The sequence below is a fragment of the Arachis ipaensis genome, chromosome B4 (genome assembly GCF_059453495.1).
Source record: "Arachis ipaensis isolate K30076 ecotype BB chromosome B4, ASM5945349v1, whole genome shotgun sequence".
NCBI lineage: Eukaryota > Viridiplantae > Streptophyta > Magnoliopsida > Fabales > Fabaceae > Arachis > Arachis ipaensis.
The window spans coordinates 134,476,975-134,494,866 of record NC_142439.1 but is presented as its reverse complement, the minus strand read 5'-3'; the positions used below and the strand labels follow the sequence as shown (position 1 = coordinate 134,494,866).

The window sequence follows — 17,892 nt, the reverse complement described above, 5'->3', positions numbered from 1 at the left end:
TAAAAACCCACTTGTAATTATTTTTATGTAAAATTAATAATAAAAAACATCATGAATTAAGTTTTATCATCATAAATCTATCTTTATTCCTCATCTTTATGACACATAGATAAAACATTAAATTTGTGCTTAGCTAAATCACTTAATATTGATCACTAAATATTTTTCTCTAATATCACGCTTAATGAATCTATAAAAGATAATAAAACATGGAGAAAAAAATGTTTTTCCTTGCACTTCTATACTAATTAAGGAAATCAAGGAATAACTCAATATTGATAGTTGTTGGAAGCACGTTAGTTCTTGACATACATTAATTGATATGTCCACAGACAAGGACATATACACTATACAGACATATTTTCTTATTTATTCTTGAATTTTATTGGTGTCACAAGTAAACATTATTTATGATATTCAAAATAAATTGATCTTCATATATAACTGTTAAAATTATTGACATAGATTAGGAGGAAGAGGAAAAAACACTGGTTAATCAAAGCCCTCCTTATTGTTAACTTCTCATTAACTTGAAAATCTTGAAAATTAAATGAAAACTTCTCATACCCCTCTGAAGTGGTACCCAACTTTCTGCAGGATGGAGCTTTGCTGTTGGCTTTTTCTTTCTTTGTTTCCGTACTCTACCAAAATATAGTAATAGAATAGTATAGAGGTATTTAAAAAAAAAACGGTATTTAAAATTTTAAATCAAGAAAAATTAATGTGAAAATTTTATTTTCTAATTTGTAAGAGTTAAGAAGTCAATATTTTTCCACCAATACCAGTTAATTCTTTTAATTTTAAATTTTAAATTCTTAAATTATATACCGTAAATTTTAATTTTAAATTACCAATTCTCCAAAAATAAAAATTAAAAAAATAATTAAAAAAATTACTATTATTAACTACTTAAAAATTGGTTCTTATACTTTTTCAATTTGTAAAATAAAAACTCTATTTCAACAACTTTTAAAATATAACTAAGCTTGAAAGAGAAAATTGGTGATAAAAATAGTTTATTAAAAAAAAAAAAGAGTATGAGAGAGAGATAGGGAAAAGTGTCATACATTTGAGGTTGAAGCAAAGACTAATGTTGCATGAACACATAACAAGAATAAACATAAAACAAAGTCTGTGCTGAATTTATATTAGGTGTCGCCATGCATGCAGCTGAATCTGGCAAATAAGATGAATAACAATATTAAGGAAACAAATTTTCAAGAAACTGGCACATGTAATTTAAATGGATCAAGTTTGCCTCAACACAATGGACTCTCAAATAAATCTTTGACTACTCATTCTGGTGGCTAATATTTTGACTTTGAATTTAACCTTAGTTTGTGCATGCAAAAATTTAACGCCCAAAAAATCTATCATTAAAGTAACAAAATAAAACCAAAATAAATACAATACTATTTCTATATAATGAATATTATACAATATAAAGCAAGACCAAAAATTCTATGAGAGGATGGCAGCGGCGACTCAGAGATAGTGTCGAGGTGAGGCTTCTAGAGAATAAGACGGCAAGGTCTGCTAGTGCTTGTGTGAGTGGGGGTGGAGAGCTTCTGATATGTTGCTGCAGTGTGTTGGTTGGGAGGGGAGGGATGGGAACGAGGAAGTAGATATTGCCGCGACGGAGGTCAGGGGAGAAACGATGAGGAGATTGGGGGAAGAAAGGTTCTTGAGGACATGGTTAGGATGTGCTCTCATGACGTCAGCAGCCTTGATGGTGCAAGTGGTGATCTCTTCAACTCTAGCATTGGAGTGAACTATTCGTATCACGTCTAGTGCCCCGCATGGCAAGATGCATGATATGCATCCCCTTATGCTCTTCTTCATTATCCACATCCTTCCCTTTCCTACCCACAATACACACGCTTTCTTCTTTTCTCCTTATATGTATATATTTTTTCTCTTCCTACATTTTTTATTCTAAAACTCACTTGCATTTATCTTCCATATTAACCATACGCTTTGTACCAAGAGCCAAACACCTATTATAAAAAAGTAATCAGTACAAGAAAGAGGGAGAAAAACCTAGATCAGATTAGTTTCTAATTGAAAAATATCTGAAGCATAGCATCTCAGATTAAGGATAGTCCTACAGTTACCAAGTAATTCCACTAGTGCAAATAAAAGGAGAATTCTATGACACAACAACCTTTTCCTTTTCTTTTTCCTTTTTCTCTTATTGCCCATACTCATGCTAGTTTTTTCTCTGTTTGCTGACAACACTTAATACGAAGAAAATAAAATGAAAAGTATACTAATGCGAAAATTAGTAATAGCACTTAGACTAGCCCAATATATAGACTAAAACAAAATCAAGCGGGGTTCAATACTATCAGAAAAAAATCAAGAGGTTATAGGTTTTCAAGATAATTAGTTTTCAATTTATTTTTTTCCGTTGACCATTGGCTTATGAGGGAAAATAATTAAGGTTCCTTTATCTTAAAATGAGAGAAGGAATATGTCACCACTCACCAGAGGTTATTGAGGACAATTCAACAATTTTGACTCTTCCAAGTCCTCCAAAGTACAATGTCCAAGCGGGCACAAGTGGTTTTGTTTGACTTATTTAAGCATCATATTTCGGATTTCATTTTTAAGATTATCTCTGTGCAATAGGTTTTATAATCAGTTCACTTTTAATTAGAGTTTTTAATTTTTTAAATTTTCGTATTTTCTATTACTCTTAAGATTTTGTGAGAAAATAAAAATGATCTCTCCATGTATTAATTTATTAGGTTTTCTTTCAATACAGTTAGAATCCCTTTTAACCTTATCCGTTACGATAAGATTTTAAGTATAAATGCCGTTTATTTTGAATTTGGCATCCTCACTCACACTATATATTGTGATGGAAAAAAATTTGGTAACAAAAAATTTTCAGTCATAATTAGCCAAAACTTTCCATAAAAATATATCAAAATTAAATTTTTAATTATATATATTTATATTTGTATCACTTCTAGTTAAAATAGTTAGCGCTACACTTTTGTTAATTTGACTATATATATGGTTTATGTGAAATTAAGTTAAACTTTATATATAATTATATTATGTGATTATTTAGAAGAAGAGATAAACTTTGTTATGATGATTATATTATATGATAGGAAAAATTTTAAATATTTTTAAAATATATATGTATTAGCAATTTTAACCATTAATTTTAATTATAAAAAGTATACATTATTTATTAATTGACATTAACAATTAAAATTATATTAATATTTTAAGAATGTTTAAAAATTTTCTATACGAAAAATGTATAGGAATATAAAGTAAGGTGTTAATATGTGTATAAAATATTAATATTGGAAGGGTACTACTACTACTATTATTATTATTATTATTATTATTATTATTATTATTATTATTATTATTATTATTATTATTATGATGGTGTAAATGTGGGGTGATGGAAGCAACAAGAACTTTATAGTTTATAGGATGAGTAACACTAACAAAAGAGTAAAAGTAAAACTTTGAAAAGCCCATTCCTATTAGGCCATTCCCATTCCCTCTTTCTTTCTCTCTCTCTCTCTCTCTTTTTCTTTCTCTTTATGTGACCCGCATCTTTTTCTAGCTAATTCTTTTTCTATATATATTTTAGTTTAACATTATGCGGTTGCATCTTCTTCTCCAAAATGCGCGTAGATTCTCTCTTATATCTTCCCCATCTTCTTCTCCAAGAAAATGGAGGTTTTTTATCATACGTCAACTTTAAGCACCGTGTGCTAAGTCCGCTACTTTGGTTTGGAAAGCTAATTGATTTAGTACGTTTAGCTTGGAACTATTAAACTTTACCTGATCACCTAAGAAAAAACTAGTCTTACCTTAAAATTTATTCTCTGATATCTATATCGCCTAATCCCACAAGCGGATTCAAGCTTTTTTTAAGAGTTTCTTTAAGTAATTACACAAGAGTTTAGCTTTAATAATGAAGAATAGTATAAGGGGATGCATATCATGCATCCTACTATGCGGGGCATTGGACGTGATACGTATAGTTCACTCCAATGGCAGAATTAAGGTGTTAATATGTGTATAAAATATTAATATTGAAAGGGTAGTACTATTATTATTATTATTATTATTATTATTATTATTATTATTATTATTATTATTATTATTATTATTATTATTATTATGGCGTAAATGTGGGGTGATGGAAGCAACAAGAACTTTATAGTTTATAGGATGAGTAACACTAACAAAAGAGTAAAAGTAAAACTTTGAAAAGTCCATTCCCATTCGGCCATTCCCATTCCCTTTCACTCTCTCTCTTTCTCTTTATGTGACTCGCATCTTTTTCTAGCTAACTCTTTTTCTATATATATTTTGGTTTAACATTATACGGTTGCATCTTCTTCTCCAAAATGCGCGCAGATTCTTTCTTATAGCTTCCCCATCTTCTTCTCCAAGGAAATGGAGGTTCTTTTATCATACGTCAACTTTAAGCAACGTGTGCTAAGTCCGCTACTTTGGTTTGGAAAGCTAATTGATTTAGTACGTTTAGCTTGGAACTATTAAACTTTACCCAATCACCTAAGAAAAAATCAGTCTTACCTTAAAATTTATTCTCTGATATCTATATCGCCTAATCCCACAAGCGGATTCAAGCCTTTTTTAAGAGTTTCTTTAACTAATTACACAAGAGTTTAGCTTTAATAATGAAGAATAGCATAAGGGGATGCATATCATGCATCCTACCATGCGGGGCATTGGACGTGATACGTATAGTTCACTCCAATGGCAGAATTGAAGAGCTTACTACTCTCACCATCAACATTGCTGACGTCATGAGAGCTCATCCTAACCATATCCTCAAGAAATATTCTCCCTCCAACCTTCTCATAGTGTCACAATCTTTGGTATTGACCTACAAAATTTGTGATGAGAAAAATGAGTTTCCATTTTATTTTTTGGAACGTGGAATTGGAATCTCTTTATCTAAAGCTAAACTTTATATCACAAACCTTTTATAGACTTTGGACCAACCATCAAATATCACATGATATCAATCACACCACAGATTTTTTGTGAGTGGCTCATATGAATCCACCTTTAAGAGGTTGTAACAGTAAAATCTTTACAATTAATGATGTGTTTTGATTGATTTGTCTTCATGTGACTTCAAGGTTACAGATTCAAGTCGTAGAATCAGCTATTGATGATATTATCATATTAGAGCTTATCAACTAGAACACAAACATAACAAATAAGTCAACAGAACATATTAAACTGACTGGATAGGAGATGATGCTCTTAAATTTATCAAGAAAACAGAAAAGGGAAAGCAAGAGCAGTGAAAACAAGGACAAGGATAATGGGAACAAGTTGTAACATGATTTTTCTTTGTTTTCCCTTTTCTCTTGTTGAAAATGTGTCTCATTTCATTGTATAGATGGGAAAATGAGAAGAATTTGCTTCTTAACAACAACCGATTCCAAAAGAGTAATGAACTGCTTTTGAATAGACAAACATGGCTCTCTCATTTGACAAAATGCAATCAATTGAAAAAGAAAATACTGAAGGGAGTGCCAATCAAAAGTCTACAATTCTAATATTTTAAAACTTTAAATCTATTAAAAAAAATTTCTTTTCCGTTTTAATAAAAGAAGCAACATTAAGACACAAACTTATGGATACAGCATGAAGATACAGTTGGCTCATTGCACAGTAACAGAGCAAGAGAAGAGTTACGGAAAAATGACAATTGACATAGCTTGAACAATAACTTCTGGCCCAATCCAGCAATTTTGCATTTTTTGGAAAACATTCACCCACATCTTACTAATAAAACTCACAAAAAGTTTCCTTGCTAACATTGTTGTTCAGATATTGCAAACATAAGGGGGGGGGGAATCTACCTTGAAAAAACCAAGGAGAATAGAGACTCAGGTTGCATCAGATGCAGTGGAGAATCCTGCACTCTACATATTGGATTCGGTTACAATTTCATCAAACTTCCACTAGTGACAGGTAATAAATAGATCATATGAATTTGTGTTATATAATACCTGAAGGATTGATCCAGCATACTGAAGCACATTTGGTTGCCCTGTGATCTGTCACAAATTTCAGTGTGAATGCAATGAAAATCTGGGAACTATGATGATTTTTTACTATTTTACTTGAGCAGTTGTTATGATGATTTTTACTATTTTATTTGAGCAGTTGCTATACCTGTTGAAACAAGACCAATCCTGCACCAATGGTAAGGGCTTTCAAGCATTTTCCTCTGAATATTTCTCCGAAAATAACTTCTTTTTCTTCACCCACATAAGCAAGCTCAGCCAAAATTTCATCCACTTGCCGATGAGGTGATTCATCAACAGTTTGACCTCGAAGACGGCACAGACAATGAATTGCGGTGCTTTTCAACTCCTCTCCATCCCCTTTCCCCTGTATAGCACATAAAAGTAGCCATCTATGAGAAGCTAGGAGCCAACACATTCCAATTCCCATGATTACTGTCAAAGGACTACTAACTCCAAATGTGAAAAAGAGAGACACTTGGGACAAGGGATGGTGAAAGACGCCGTTTTGAACAAACCCCACAAATCAAAAGGGAAGAAAACATCAGCGTCACGGTTTCAAGTTTCAACTGACTTGGAACAATAAAATCCTACCTTTGTTAGAACTCACCAAATCATGAAGCAGCTTCTGATCGCGCGAAGGAGGCTGACGGCGAGACTCGAAGCAAGAAGACGACGAGCCCCAAGACCTGCTGCTTCTGCCGCCGGCGACGAAGAGCGCAACGAAGGCACCCGACTATGTGCAAGACGATGACGACATAGAGAGCAACGGTGACGTCACGGTGAGAGAGATGAGAGAGACCGAGCTCCAGGGGGAGAGAGACACGAAGAGGAGTGAAGAACTTGAGAAGATGAAGAGGTCTCTGAAACTCAGATTTCACAAACAAATTTTTTTTTGTTTTTTAGATATATTTTTGTTTTGTTGTTTAAATTATTTAAAAATATAAAATTAGGATAGGATGAATTCTAAAATTTAATGGTAAAATTATATGCAGTTGTATATATTTATAGTAAAATTAATAATTTAAAATTATTAAATAACAATTTAATTAAACATATTAAGTTATTTAATAATTATTAATTAACAGGTTCACACCAAGATAACTATATCTAAATTATTATCATGTACACATAGAATTTATGCTTAATAGGCTTGAGGTGTGTGGCCCATAACTAGTAGTTATATAAGATTATGTGCTTGTTTGTGCGCCATTATTTTGTTAAAAAAAAATCTTTTTTTCATTAAAAAAAGATCTTTTTTTTATTTTTTAGCGTGTTTGGTAAATTTCTAGTAGTAAAAGTAAAAGCACTAGAAAAATAAAAAAAAAAATCTTTTTTGAGAAGCTGTAATTTACATCTTTTTTTAAAAGATCTTTTTTCCTTAAAAAAAAGATGTTTTTCATGTAATAAATAAACAAAAAAGTACTTTTATATTATTATACCCAAATATAATTGATAGATAAAAATATCTTTTTGTATGAGATATCCAAACATAAAATTACTTTTACTTTTTCATAAGATCTTTTATAAAAGATAACTCAAAAAAAGATCTTTTCTTAAAAGTTTACCCAAACAAGGTCTATATTTGGGTATAATAATATAAAAGTACTTTTTTGTTTATTTATTACATGAAAAACATCTTTTTTTTAAGGAAAAAAGATCTTTTAAAAAAATATGTAAATTACAGCTTCTCAAAAAAGATCTTTTTTTTATTTTTCTAGTGCTTTTACTTTTATTACTAGAAATTTACCAAACACGCTAAAAAATAAAAAAAGATCTTTTTTTAATGAAAAAAAGATTTTTTTTTTTAACAAAATAATGGCGCACAAACAAGCACATAATCTTATATAACTACTAGTTATGGGCCACACACCTCAAGCCTATTAAGCATAAATTCTATGTGTACATGATAATGATTTAGATATAGTTATCTTGGTGTGAACCTGTTAATTAATAATTATTAAATAACTTAATATGTTTAATTAAATTGTTATTTAATAATTTTAAATTATTAATTTTACTATAAATATATACAACTGCATATAATTTTACTATTAAATTTTAGAATTCATCCTATCCTAATTTTATATTTTTAAATAATTTAAACAACAAAACAAAAATATATCTAAAAAACAAAAAAAAATTGTTTGTGAAATCTGAGTTTCAGAGACCTCTTCATCTTCTCAAGTTCTTCACTCCTCTTCGTGTCTCTCTCCCCCTGGAGCTCGGTCTCTCTCATCTCTCTCACCGTGACGTCACCGTTGCTCTCTATGTCGTCATCGTCTTGCACATAGTCGGGCGCCTTCGTTGCGCTCTTCGTCGCCGGCGGTAGAAGTAGCAGGTCTTGGGGCTCGTCGTCTTCTTGCTTCGAGTCTCGCCGTCAGCCTCCTTCGCGCGATTAGAAGCTGCTTCATGATTTGGTGAGTTCTAACAAAGGTAGGATTTTATTGTTCCAAGTCAGTTGAAACTTGAAACCGTGACGCTGATGTTTTCTTCCCTTTTGATTTGTGGGGTTTGTTCAAAACGACGTCTTTCACCATCCCTTGTCCCAAGTGTCTCTCTTTTTCACATTTGGAGTTAGTAGTCCTTTGGCAGTAATCATGGAAATTGGAATGTGTTGGCTCCTAGCTTCTCATAGATGGCTACTTTTATGTGCTATACAGGGGAAAGGGGATGGAGAGGAGTTGAAAAGCACCGCAATTCATTGTCTGTGCCGTCTTCGAGGTCAAGCTGTTGATGAATCAGCTCATCGGCAAGTGGATGAAATTTTGGCTGAGCTTGCTTATGTGGGTGAAGAAAAAGAGGTTATTTTCGGAGAAATATTCAGAGGAAAATGCTTGAAAGCCCTTACCATTGGTGCAGGATTGGTCTTGTTTCAACAGGTATAGCAACTGCTCAAATAAAATAGTAAAAATCATCATAACAACTACTCAAGTAAAATAGTAAAAAATCATCATAGTTCCCAGATTTTCATTGTATTCACACTGAAATTTGTAACAGATCACAGGGCAACCAAATGTGCTTCAGTATGCTGGATCAATCCTTCAGGTATTATATAACACAAATTCATATGATCTATTTATTACCTGTCACTAGTGGAAGTTTGATGAAATTGTAACCGAATCCAATATGTAGAGTGCAGGATTCTCCACTGCATCTGATGCAACCTGAGTCTCTATTCTCCTTGGTTTTTTCAAGGTAGATTCCCTCCCCCCCCCCCCTTATGTTTGCAATATCTGAACAACAATGTTAGCAAGGAAACTTTTTGTGAGTTTTATTAGTAAGATGTGGGTGAATGTTTTCCAAAAAATGCAAAATTGCTGGATTGGGCCAGAAGTTATTGTTCAAGCTATGTCAATTGTCATTTTTCCGTAACTCTTCTCTTGCTCTGTTACTGTGCAATGAGCCAACTGTATCTTCATGCTGTATCCATAAGTTTGTGTCTTAATGTTGCTTCTTTTGTTAAAACGGGAAAGAAATTTTTTTTAATAGATTTGAAGTTTTAAAATATTAGAATTGTAGACTTTTGATTGGCACTCCCTTCAGTATTTTCTTTTTCAATTGATTGCATTTTGTCAAATGAGAGAGCCATGTTTGTCTATTCAAAAGCAGTTCATACTCTTTTGGAATCGGTTGTTGTTAAGAAGAAAATTCTTCTCATTTTCCCATCTATACAATGCAATGAGACACATTTTCAACAAGAGAAAAGGGAAAACAAAGAAAAATCATGTTACAACTTGTTCCCATTGTCCTTGTCCTTGTTTTCACTGCTCTTGCTTTCCCTTTTCTGTTTTCTTGACAAATTTAAGAGCATCATCTCCTATCCAGTCAGTTTAATATGTTCTGTTGACTTATTTGTTATGTTTGTGTTCTAGTTGATAAGCTCTAATCTGATAATTACATCAATAGCTGATTCTACGACTTGAATCTGTAACCTTGAAGTCACATGAAGACAAATCAATCAAAACACATCATTAATTGTAAAGATTTTACTGTTACAACCTCTTAAAGGTGGATTCATATGAGCCACTCACAAAAAATCTGTGGTGTGATTGATATCATGTGATATTTGATGGTTGGTCCAAAGTCTATAAAGGGTTTGTGATATAAAGTTTAGCTTTAGATAAAGAGACTCCAATTCCACGTTCCAAAAAATAAAATGGAAACTCATTTTTCTCATCACAAATTTTGTAGGTCAATACCAAAGATTGTGACACTATTATAATTGGAACACAATTAGGTCTCTTGGGGTGTTTGAGCCCTGTCTCAACTTTTGCAGCTGCGTTCAATGCAATGAGAGAAAGCATGGTTGGTTCACTTGGATTTTGCTACAATCTGCACCTCCACTTCCACAAGCCCAATTCAGTGCTGCCTGCAACTCAACGTCGCTGCTTTGCGGATCAGCTATGCACCATTGCTCATATTCAGCAAACACCCTTTTTCTTTTCTTGCCCCTTAGTGGTGAATTTCAAATTCTGTTAGTGGTCATGTTCTGCTGTATCTGATACATCTTGATTTTAGATCCATTTCTGGCATTTGGAGAGCCATGAAACAAGCATCGAAATTGTGCGGAGGCTTAAGCATCTATAGAGCAGTCCTGCCACCCTCAACACAAGTAACTGTTGTCCCAACTCACTATGGTGTATTTGCTTATAAGTAACAAGGTGATTTATATTTGTAAAATAATCCCAAACTCACAACATCTAAATACATATTCGTTAATGATCTGGTTCCATATTAGTAGCATTAGTAAGTATAATGGCTTCGACAAAATATTCAATATTCACTGACAAAATGAAATAGCATAGACAAATGTCAAAGCTTTCACAAACTATAGAATATTAAGTATTTTTTCGATTTTTTCGGTTTTCGGTTTATTCGATTTTCGGTTTGATCGATCGGTTTTATTCGGTCTGGATCGGTTTTGAACACTCCTAATTACAATACAACACACTGTGGGAAAAGGAATGGAAATGGCGCCAAAATCAAACAACGTTGTCTTGGGAAGAGCCACTTTTCTCTCCATTTTTTTGGGCTTATGATTGTCTATTTTGGCCTGCGTCAGAATTCATTATGGGCCAGTTGATTTGGGTTTCTAGTCCATGACCAAAAACTTGTAGATATAGTTTTTTATTTTAAAAAATAAATTGTACCAGTGCAACATCCAATTGAATATTCCTTTTTCTAGAAGAAAAAAAAAACATTAACAATAATTACTCAATATCTAATTGAATCTATTTACAAACTTTATAAGTTAAAGTTGCTAATCGAGAATTTAATTAAACTATAGATACCTAAAATTAATTATTTATGTTTAATTCGATGAAAAATTTGAGTGATACCGTGTTATTGGCATTCACCTCTGAAATCAATAATCAATATTTACAACTTGAGTAAGACTACTTCATCACAGAATACACTTGGAAAATGAAATTTATCCAACTTCAATTTCAATTTTAGCTATAAGTAACATAACTATAATCTTTCATCTTCATACAACAATTTTCGTTTTCTTTTTCTTTTTCTTTTTCTTTTTTTCCTTGTCACCATCCTCTGCGGGCCCCTTCATTGAGAGTTGACTCTGATGTCTCTTGCCTTATTGCCATTTGCTTGACAAAGACATCATTTTTGGCCACACCCTCATATAAGCAAACTTGCAGAAGATAATTACAAAAGAACACTATGTTCCCTAAGGCAAAAAACAATTGCCAAAGAGGAAGCTCTTAAATCTTCTTACTTCTTATCTCATACTATCTTCTATCTAAGAAAAAAATAAAATAAAAAAGCTAATATAATAAAAGTAATAGTATCTTAAAGTCTTAGCTGTTGATATAACTATAAAGTACATGCTAATAACATGATTTGGTTGAAATTTTTGTTACGACAGTTCCAAATGTTTACATAGTCTCCTAGAGTTTCTATTAGTCTCCTATTAAACCAACACCTATGGTACACTATACTACTATCCCTATTATCACTTCGTTCATTGTTGAGACTCTTGGTTATGAGGGCAAGGCATTTCTGGTTCCCCTCTTATCCATAAAAGATTGAGTTCACCTCTCTTCTTTTCCAATAACAAAAATGTGCCTGCATTTGAAGAAAACCAAGGTTTTAAAAACAATACAAGTTTTTGTAAATCACGATGACAACTCGTAGTAAGAAACATGCATAAAGTTTAACATTAGTTCTCAAAGGTGCCTTTGGCAGCCACCCGAACATGTTGAAATAACAATTGTACTAACCAAGAGTAAACGGGACGATATAAAGCAATGCTGGTTGACCATGCCCATCCATCAAGTTCAAAGCAACATATGTTAGAAGGAGACCTGCAGATCAAAGTTCAAGAGAATGATGTAAAGACACCAAGCAAACAGTGATCTCAATTCTCATCTACATCCTAATTCTGGTCCGAAAGTGAGCCGGCTCAATTTTGTAACAAAGTAAATAAAGTCCAAAAGTTTTTATGGAAAATTACCCTTTGACACATCCTACCAACTAAAGTCATACCAAGAATCAAACATAGAAATAGCATACCTAAACCGTAAGCACTCATTGCCCACACGAAGTATCCAGACCGAAGGTTCCTCTTTGCCAACCAATCATACCTGTAAATTTATCGGTACAATAATTAAGTCCAGGAACCATTAAAATGAGACAAGGGATTCTTTTCATTTATGTAGTGATTAAAGTGTTTAAACTAGGGAAGACGAATATATATGACTTTCGTTTCGACCTTAGTGAAAATGCGACTAGAAGCCCCGATAAGATTATGTCCCCAAAACCAATTATGCTAAGCAGCATGGGGATACCATCTTCTCCACTCCTATCGCCTCGAGCTACCTGTACAGAAGTGAAAATGTTTCATTAATTCAAGTGGAAGAAATGCATCATGTTTATGAGACCAAAATCGAGCTTAGTAGAGAATGAAACAGAAGGGAACACTCACCACTATCATTACGCTCTCATGGAACCACCACTTAGAGACAAATACCCAGAAGATGCCATATAGAAAGGCGCAACTAAGAAGAAGAGTTTCTATTGTTCTTCTATCAGTTCATCTCTATTCTCTGAGATGGTGTCGAGGTGAGGCCTCCAGAGAGTAAGACGGCTGCTGGTGCTTGTGTGAGTGGAGGTGGAGACCTGCTGATCTACTGCTGCAGCGTGTTGATTGGGAGGGGGGAGAGGAACGAGGAAGTAGATGTTGCCGCGATAGAGGTCAGCGTGGGAGGAACGATGAGAAGGTTGGAGGGAGAATATTTCTTGAGGATATGGTTAGGATGAGCTCTCATGACGTCAGCAGCGTTGATGGTGCGAGTAGTGAGCTCTTCAATTCTGCCATTGGAGTGAACTATACGTATCACGTCCAATGCCCCGCATGGTAGGATGCATGATATGCATCCCCTTATGCTATTCTTCATTATTAAAGCTAAACTCTTGTGTAATTACTTAAAGAAACTCTTAAAAAAGGCTTGAATCCGCTTGTGGGATTAGGCGATATAGATATCAGAGAATAAATTTTAAGGTAAGACTGGTTTTTTCTTAGGTGATTGGGTAAAGTTTAATAGTTCCAAGCTAAACGTACTAAATCAATTAGCTTTCCAAACCAAAGTAGCGGACTTAGCACACGGTGCTTAAAGTTGACGTATGATAAAAAAAAACCTCCATTTCCTTGGAGAAGAAGATGGGGAAGCTATAGGAGAGAATCTGCGCGCATTTTGGAGAAGAAGATGCAACTGCATAATGTTAAACCAAAATATATATAGAAAAAGAGTTAGCTAGAAAAAGATGCGGGTCACATAAAGAGAAAGAGAGAGAGAGTAAAAGGGAATGGGAATGGCCGAATGGGAATGGACTTTTCAAAGTTTTACTTTTACTCTTTTGTTAGTGTTACTCATCCTATAAACTATAAAGTTCTTGTTGCTTCCATCACCCCACATTTACGCCATAATAATAATAATAATAATAATAATAATAATAATAATAATAATAATAATAATAATAATAATAATAGTACTACCCTTCCAATATTAATATTTTATATACATATTAACACCTTAATTCTGCCATTGGAGTGAACTATACGTATCACGTCCAATACCCCGCATATTAGGATGCATGATATGCATCCCCTTATACTATTCTTCATTATTAAAGCTAAACTCTTGTGTAATTACTTAAAGAAACTCTTTAAAAAAGCTTGAATCCACTTGTGGGATTAGGCGATATAGATATCAGAGAATAAATTTTAAGGTAAGAATGATTTTTTCTTAGGTGATCAGGTAAAGTTTAATAGTTTCAAGCTAAACGTACTAAATCAATTAGCTTTCCAAACCAAAGTAGCGGACTTAGCACACGGTGCTTAAAGTTGACGTATGATAAAAAACCTCCATTTTCTTGGAGAAGAAGATGGGGAAGCTATAAGAGAGAATCTGCGCGCATTTTGGAGAAGAAGATGCAACCGCATAATGTTAAACTAAAATATATATAGAAAAAGAATTAGGTAGAAAAAGATGCGGGTCACATAGAGAGAGAGAGAGAGAGAGAGAGAGAGAGAGAGAGGGAAAGGGAATGGGAATGGCCGAATGAGAATGGGCTTTTCAAAGTTTTACTTTTACTCTTTTGTTAGTGTTACTCATCCTATAAACTATAAAGTTCTTGTTGCTTCCATCACCCCACATTTACACCATAATAATAATAATAATAATAATAATAATAATAATAATAATAATAATAATAATAATAATAATAGTACCCTTCCAATATTAATATTTTATACACATATTAACACCTTACTTTATATTCCTATACATTTTTTGTATAGAAAATTTTTAAACATTCTTAAAATATTAATATAATTTTAATTGTTAATGTCAATTAATAAATAATGTATACTTTTTATAATTAAAATTAATGGTTAAAATTGCTAATACATATATATTTTAAAAATATTTAAAATTTTTCCTATCATATAATATAATCATCATAACAAAGTTTATCTCTTCTTCTAAATAATCACATAATATAATTATATATAAAGTTTAACTTAATTTCACATAAACCATATATATAGTCAAATTAACAAAAGTGTAGCCCTAACTATTTTAACTAGAAGTGATACAAATATAAATATATATAATTAAAAATTTAATTTTGATATATTTTTATGGAAAGTTTTGGCTAATTATGACTGAAAATTTTTTGTTACCAAATTTTTTTCCATCACAATATATAGTGTGAGTGAGGATGCCAAATTCAAAATAAACGGCATTTATACTTAAAATATTATCGTAACGGATAAGGTTAAAAGGGATTCTAACTGTATTGAAAGAAAACCTAATAAATTAATACATGGAGAGATCATTTTTATTTTCTCACAAAATCTTAAAAGTAATAGAAAATACGAAAATTTAAAAAATTAAAAGCTCTAATTAAAAGTGAACTGATTATAAAACCTATTGCACAGAGACAATCTTAAAAATGGAATCCGAGATATGATGCTTAAATAAGTCAAACAAAACCACTTGTGCCCGCTTGGACATTGTACTTTTGGAGGACTTGGAAGAGTCAAAATTGTTGAATTGTCCTCAATAACCTCTGGTGAATAGTGACATATTCCTTCTCTCATGTTAAGATAAAGGAACCTTAATTATTTTCCCTCATAAGCCAATGGTCAACGGAAAAAATAAATTGAAAACTAATTATCTTGAAAACCTATAACCTCTTGATTTTTTTCTGATAGTATTGAACCCCGCTTGATTTTGTTTCAGTCTATATATTGGGCTAGTCTAAGTGCTATTACTAATTTTCGCATTAGTATACTTTTCGTTTTATTTTCTTCGTATTAAGTGTAGACAAAACTAGCATGAGTATGGGCAATAAGAGAAAAAGGAAAAAGAAAAGGAAAATGCTGTTGTGTCATAGAATTCTCCTTTTATTTGCACTAGTGGAATTACTTGGTAACTGTAGGGCTATCCTTAATCTGAGATGCTATGCTTCAGATATTTTTCAATTAGAAACTAATCTGATCTAGGTTTTCCTCTCTCTTTCTTGTACTGATTACTTTTTTATAATAGGTGTTTGGCTCTTGGTACAAAGCGTATGGTTAATATGGAAGATAAATGCAAGTGAGTTTTAGAATAAAAAATGTAGGTAGAGAAAAAATATATATATAAGGAGAAAAGAAGAAAGTGTGTGTATTGTGGGTAGGAAAGGGAAGGATGTGGATAATGAAGAAGAGCATAAGGGGATGCATATCATGCATCTTGCCATGCGGGGCACTAGACGTGATACGAATAGTTCACTCCAATGCCAGAGTTGAAGAGATCACCACTTGCACCATCAAGGCTGCTGACGTCATGAGAGCCCATCCTAACCATGTCCTCAAGAACCTTTTTTCCCCCAATCTCCTCATGTTTCTCCCCACGTTGACCTCCGTCGCGGCAATATCTACTTCCTCGTTCCCATCCCTCTCCCTCCCAACCAACACACTGCAGCAACATATTAGAAGCTCTCCACCCCCACTCACACAAGTACTAGCAGACCCTGCCGTCTTATTCTCTAAAAGCCTCACCTCGACACTATCTCTGAGTCACCGCTGCCATCCTCTCATAGAATTTTTGGTCTTGCTTTGTATTGTATTTATTTTGGTCTTATTTTGTTACTTTAATGATAGATTTTTTGGGCGTTGAACTTTTGCATGCACAAATTAAGGTTAAATTCAAAGTCAAAATATTAGCCACCGGAATGAGTAGTCAAAGATTTACTTGAGAGTCCATTGTGTTGAGGCAAACTTGATCCATTTAAATTACATGTGCCAGTTTCTTGAAAATTTGTTTCCTTAATATTGTTATTCATCTTATTTGCCAGATTCAGCTGCATGCATGGCGACACCTAATATAAATTCAGCACAGACTTTGTTTTATGTTTATTCTTGTTATGTGTTCATGCAACATTAGTCTTTGCTTCAACCTCAAATGTATGACACTTTTCCCTATCTCTCTCTCATACTCTTTTTTTTTTTAATAAACTATTTTTATCACCAATTTTCTCTTTCAAGCTTAGTTATATTTTAAAAGTTGTTGAAATAGAGTTTTTATTTTACAAATTGAAAAAGTATAAGAACCAATTTTTAAGTAGTTAATAATAGTAATTTTTTTAATTATTTTTTTAATTTTTATTTTTGGAGAATTGGTAATTTAAAATTAAAATTTACGGTATATAATTTAAGAATTTAAAATTTAAAATTAAAAGAATTAACTGGTATTGGTGGAAAAATATTGACTTCTTAACTCTTACAAATTAGAAAATAAAATTTTCACATTAATTTTTCTTGATTTAAAATTTTAAATACCGTTTTTTTTTTAAATACCTCTATACTATTCTATTACTATATTTTGGTAGAGTACGGAAACAAAGAAAGAAAAAGCCAACAGCAAAGCTCCATCCTGCAGAAAGTTGGGTACCACTTCAGAGGGGTATGAGAAGTTTTCATTTAATTTTCAAGATTTTCAAGTTAATGAGAAGTTAACAATAAGGAGGGCTTTGATTAACCAGTGTTTTTTCCTCTTCCTCCTAATCTATGTCAATAATTTTAACAGTTATATATGAAGATCAATTTATTTTGAATATCATAAATAATGTTTACTTGTGACACCAATAAAATTCAAGAACAAATAAGAAAATATGTCTGTATAGTGTATATGTCCTTGTCTGTGGACATATCAATTAATGTATGTCAAGAACTAACGTGCTTCCAACAACTATCAATATTGAGTTATTCCTTGATTTCCTTAATTAGTATAGAAGTGCAAGGAAAAACATTTTTTTCTCCATGTTTTATTAT

The 17,892-nt window shown here is 32.4% G+C and overlaps 2 protein-coding genes across 2 annotated transcripts in view; one reads left to right on the top strand and one right to left on the bottom strand.

Annotated features, from left to right (window-relative positions):
- The window catches only part of LOC148569316 (uncharacterized), a 163,378-nt gene that overhangs the window by 48,071 nt on the left and 97,415 nt on the right, over positions 1 to 17,892 (top strand). The window lies entirely within an intron of this gene.
- Positions 12,034 to 13,468, bottom strand: LOC148569318 (signal peptide peptidase-like 2). Its single transcript, XM_088484985.1, has 6 exons — positions 13,203 to 13,468; positions 12,997 to 13,096; positions 12,784 to 12,890; positions 12,585 to 12,655; positions 12,293 to 12,376; positions 12,034 to 12,137 (listed from the first exon to the last, which is right to left on the bottom strand). The coding sequence occupies exons 1-6, from the start codon at positions 13,466 to 13,468 to the stop codon at positions 12,034 to 12,036; spliced, it is 732 nt and encodes a 243-aa protein (XP_088341111.1).

Bases quoted from the DNA above. Each gene is read 5' to 3' on its own strand.
- LOC148569318 (XM_088484985.1), bottom strand. From the start codon at position 13,468: ATGAAGAATAGCATAAGGGGATGCATATCATGCATCCTACCATGCGGG. The intron at 13,097-13,202 runs GTAGATCAGCAG...ATGAACTGATAG, and splicing joins CCAATCAACACGCTGCAGCA to AAGAACAATAGAAACTCTTC. The intron at 12,377-12,584 runs GTATGCTATTTC...TTTGATCTGCAG, and splicing joins AATGAGTGCTTACGGTTTAG to GTCTCCTTCTAACATATGTT.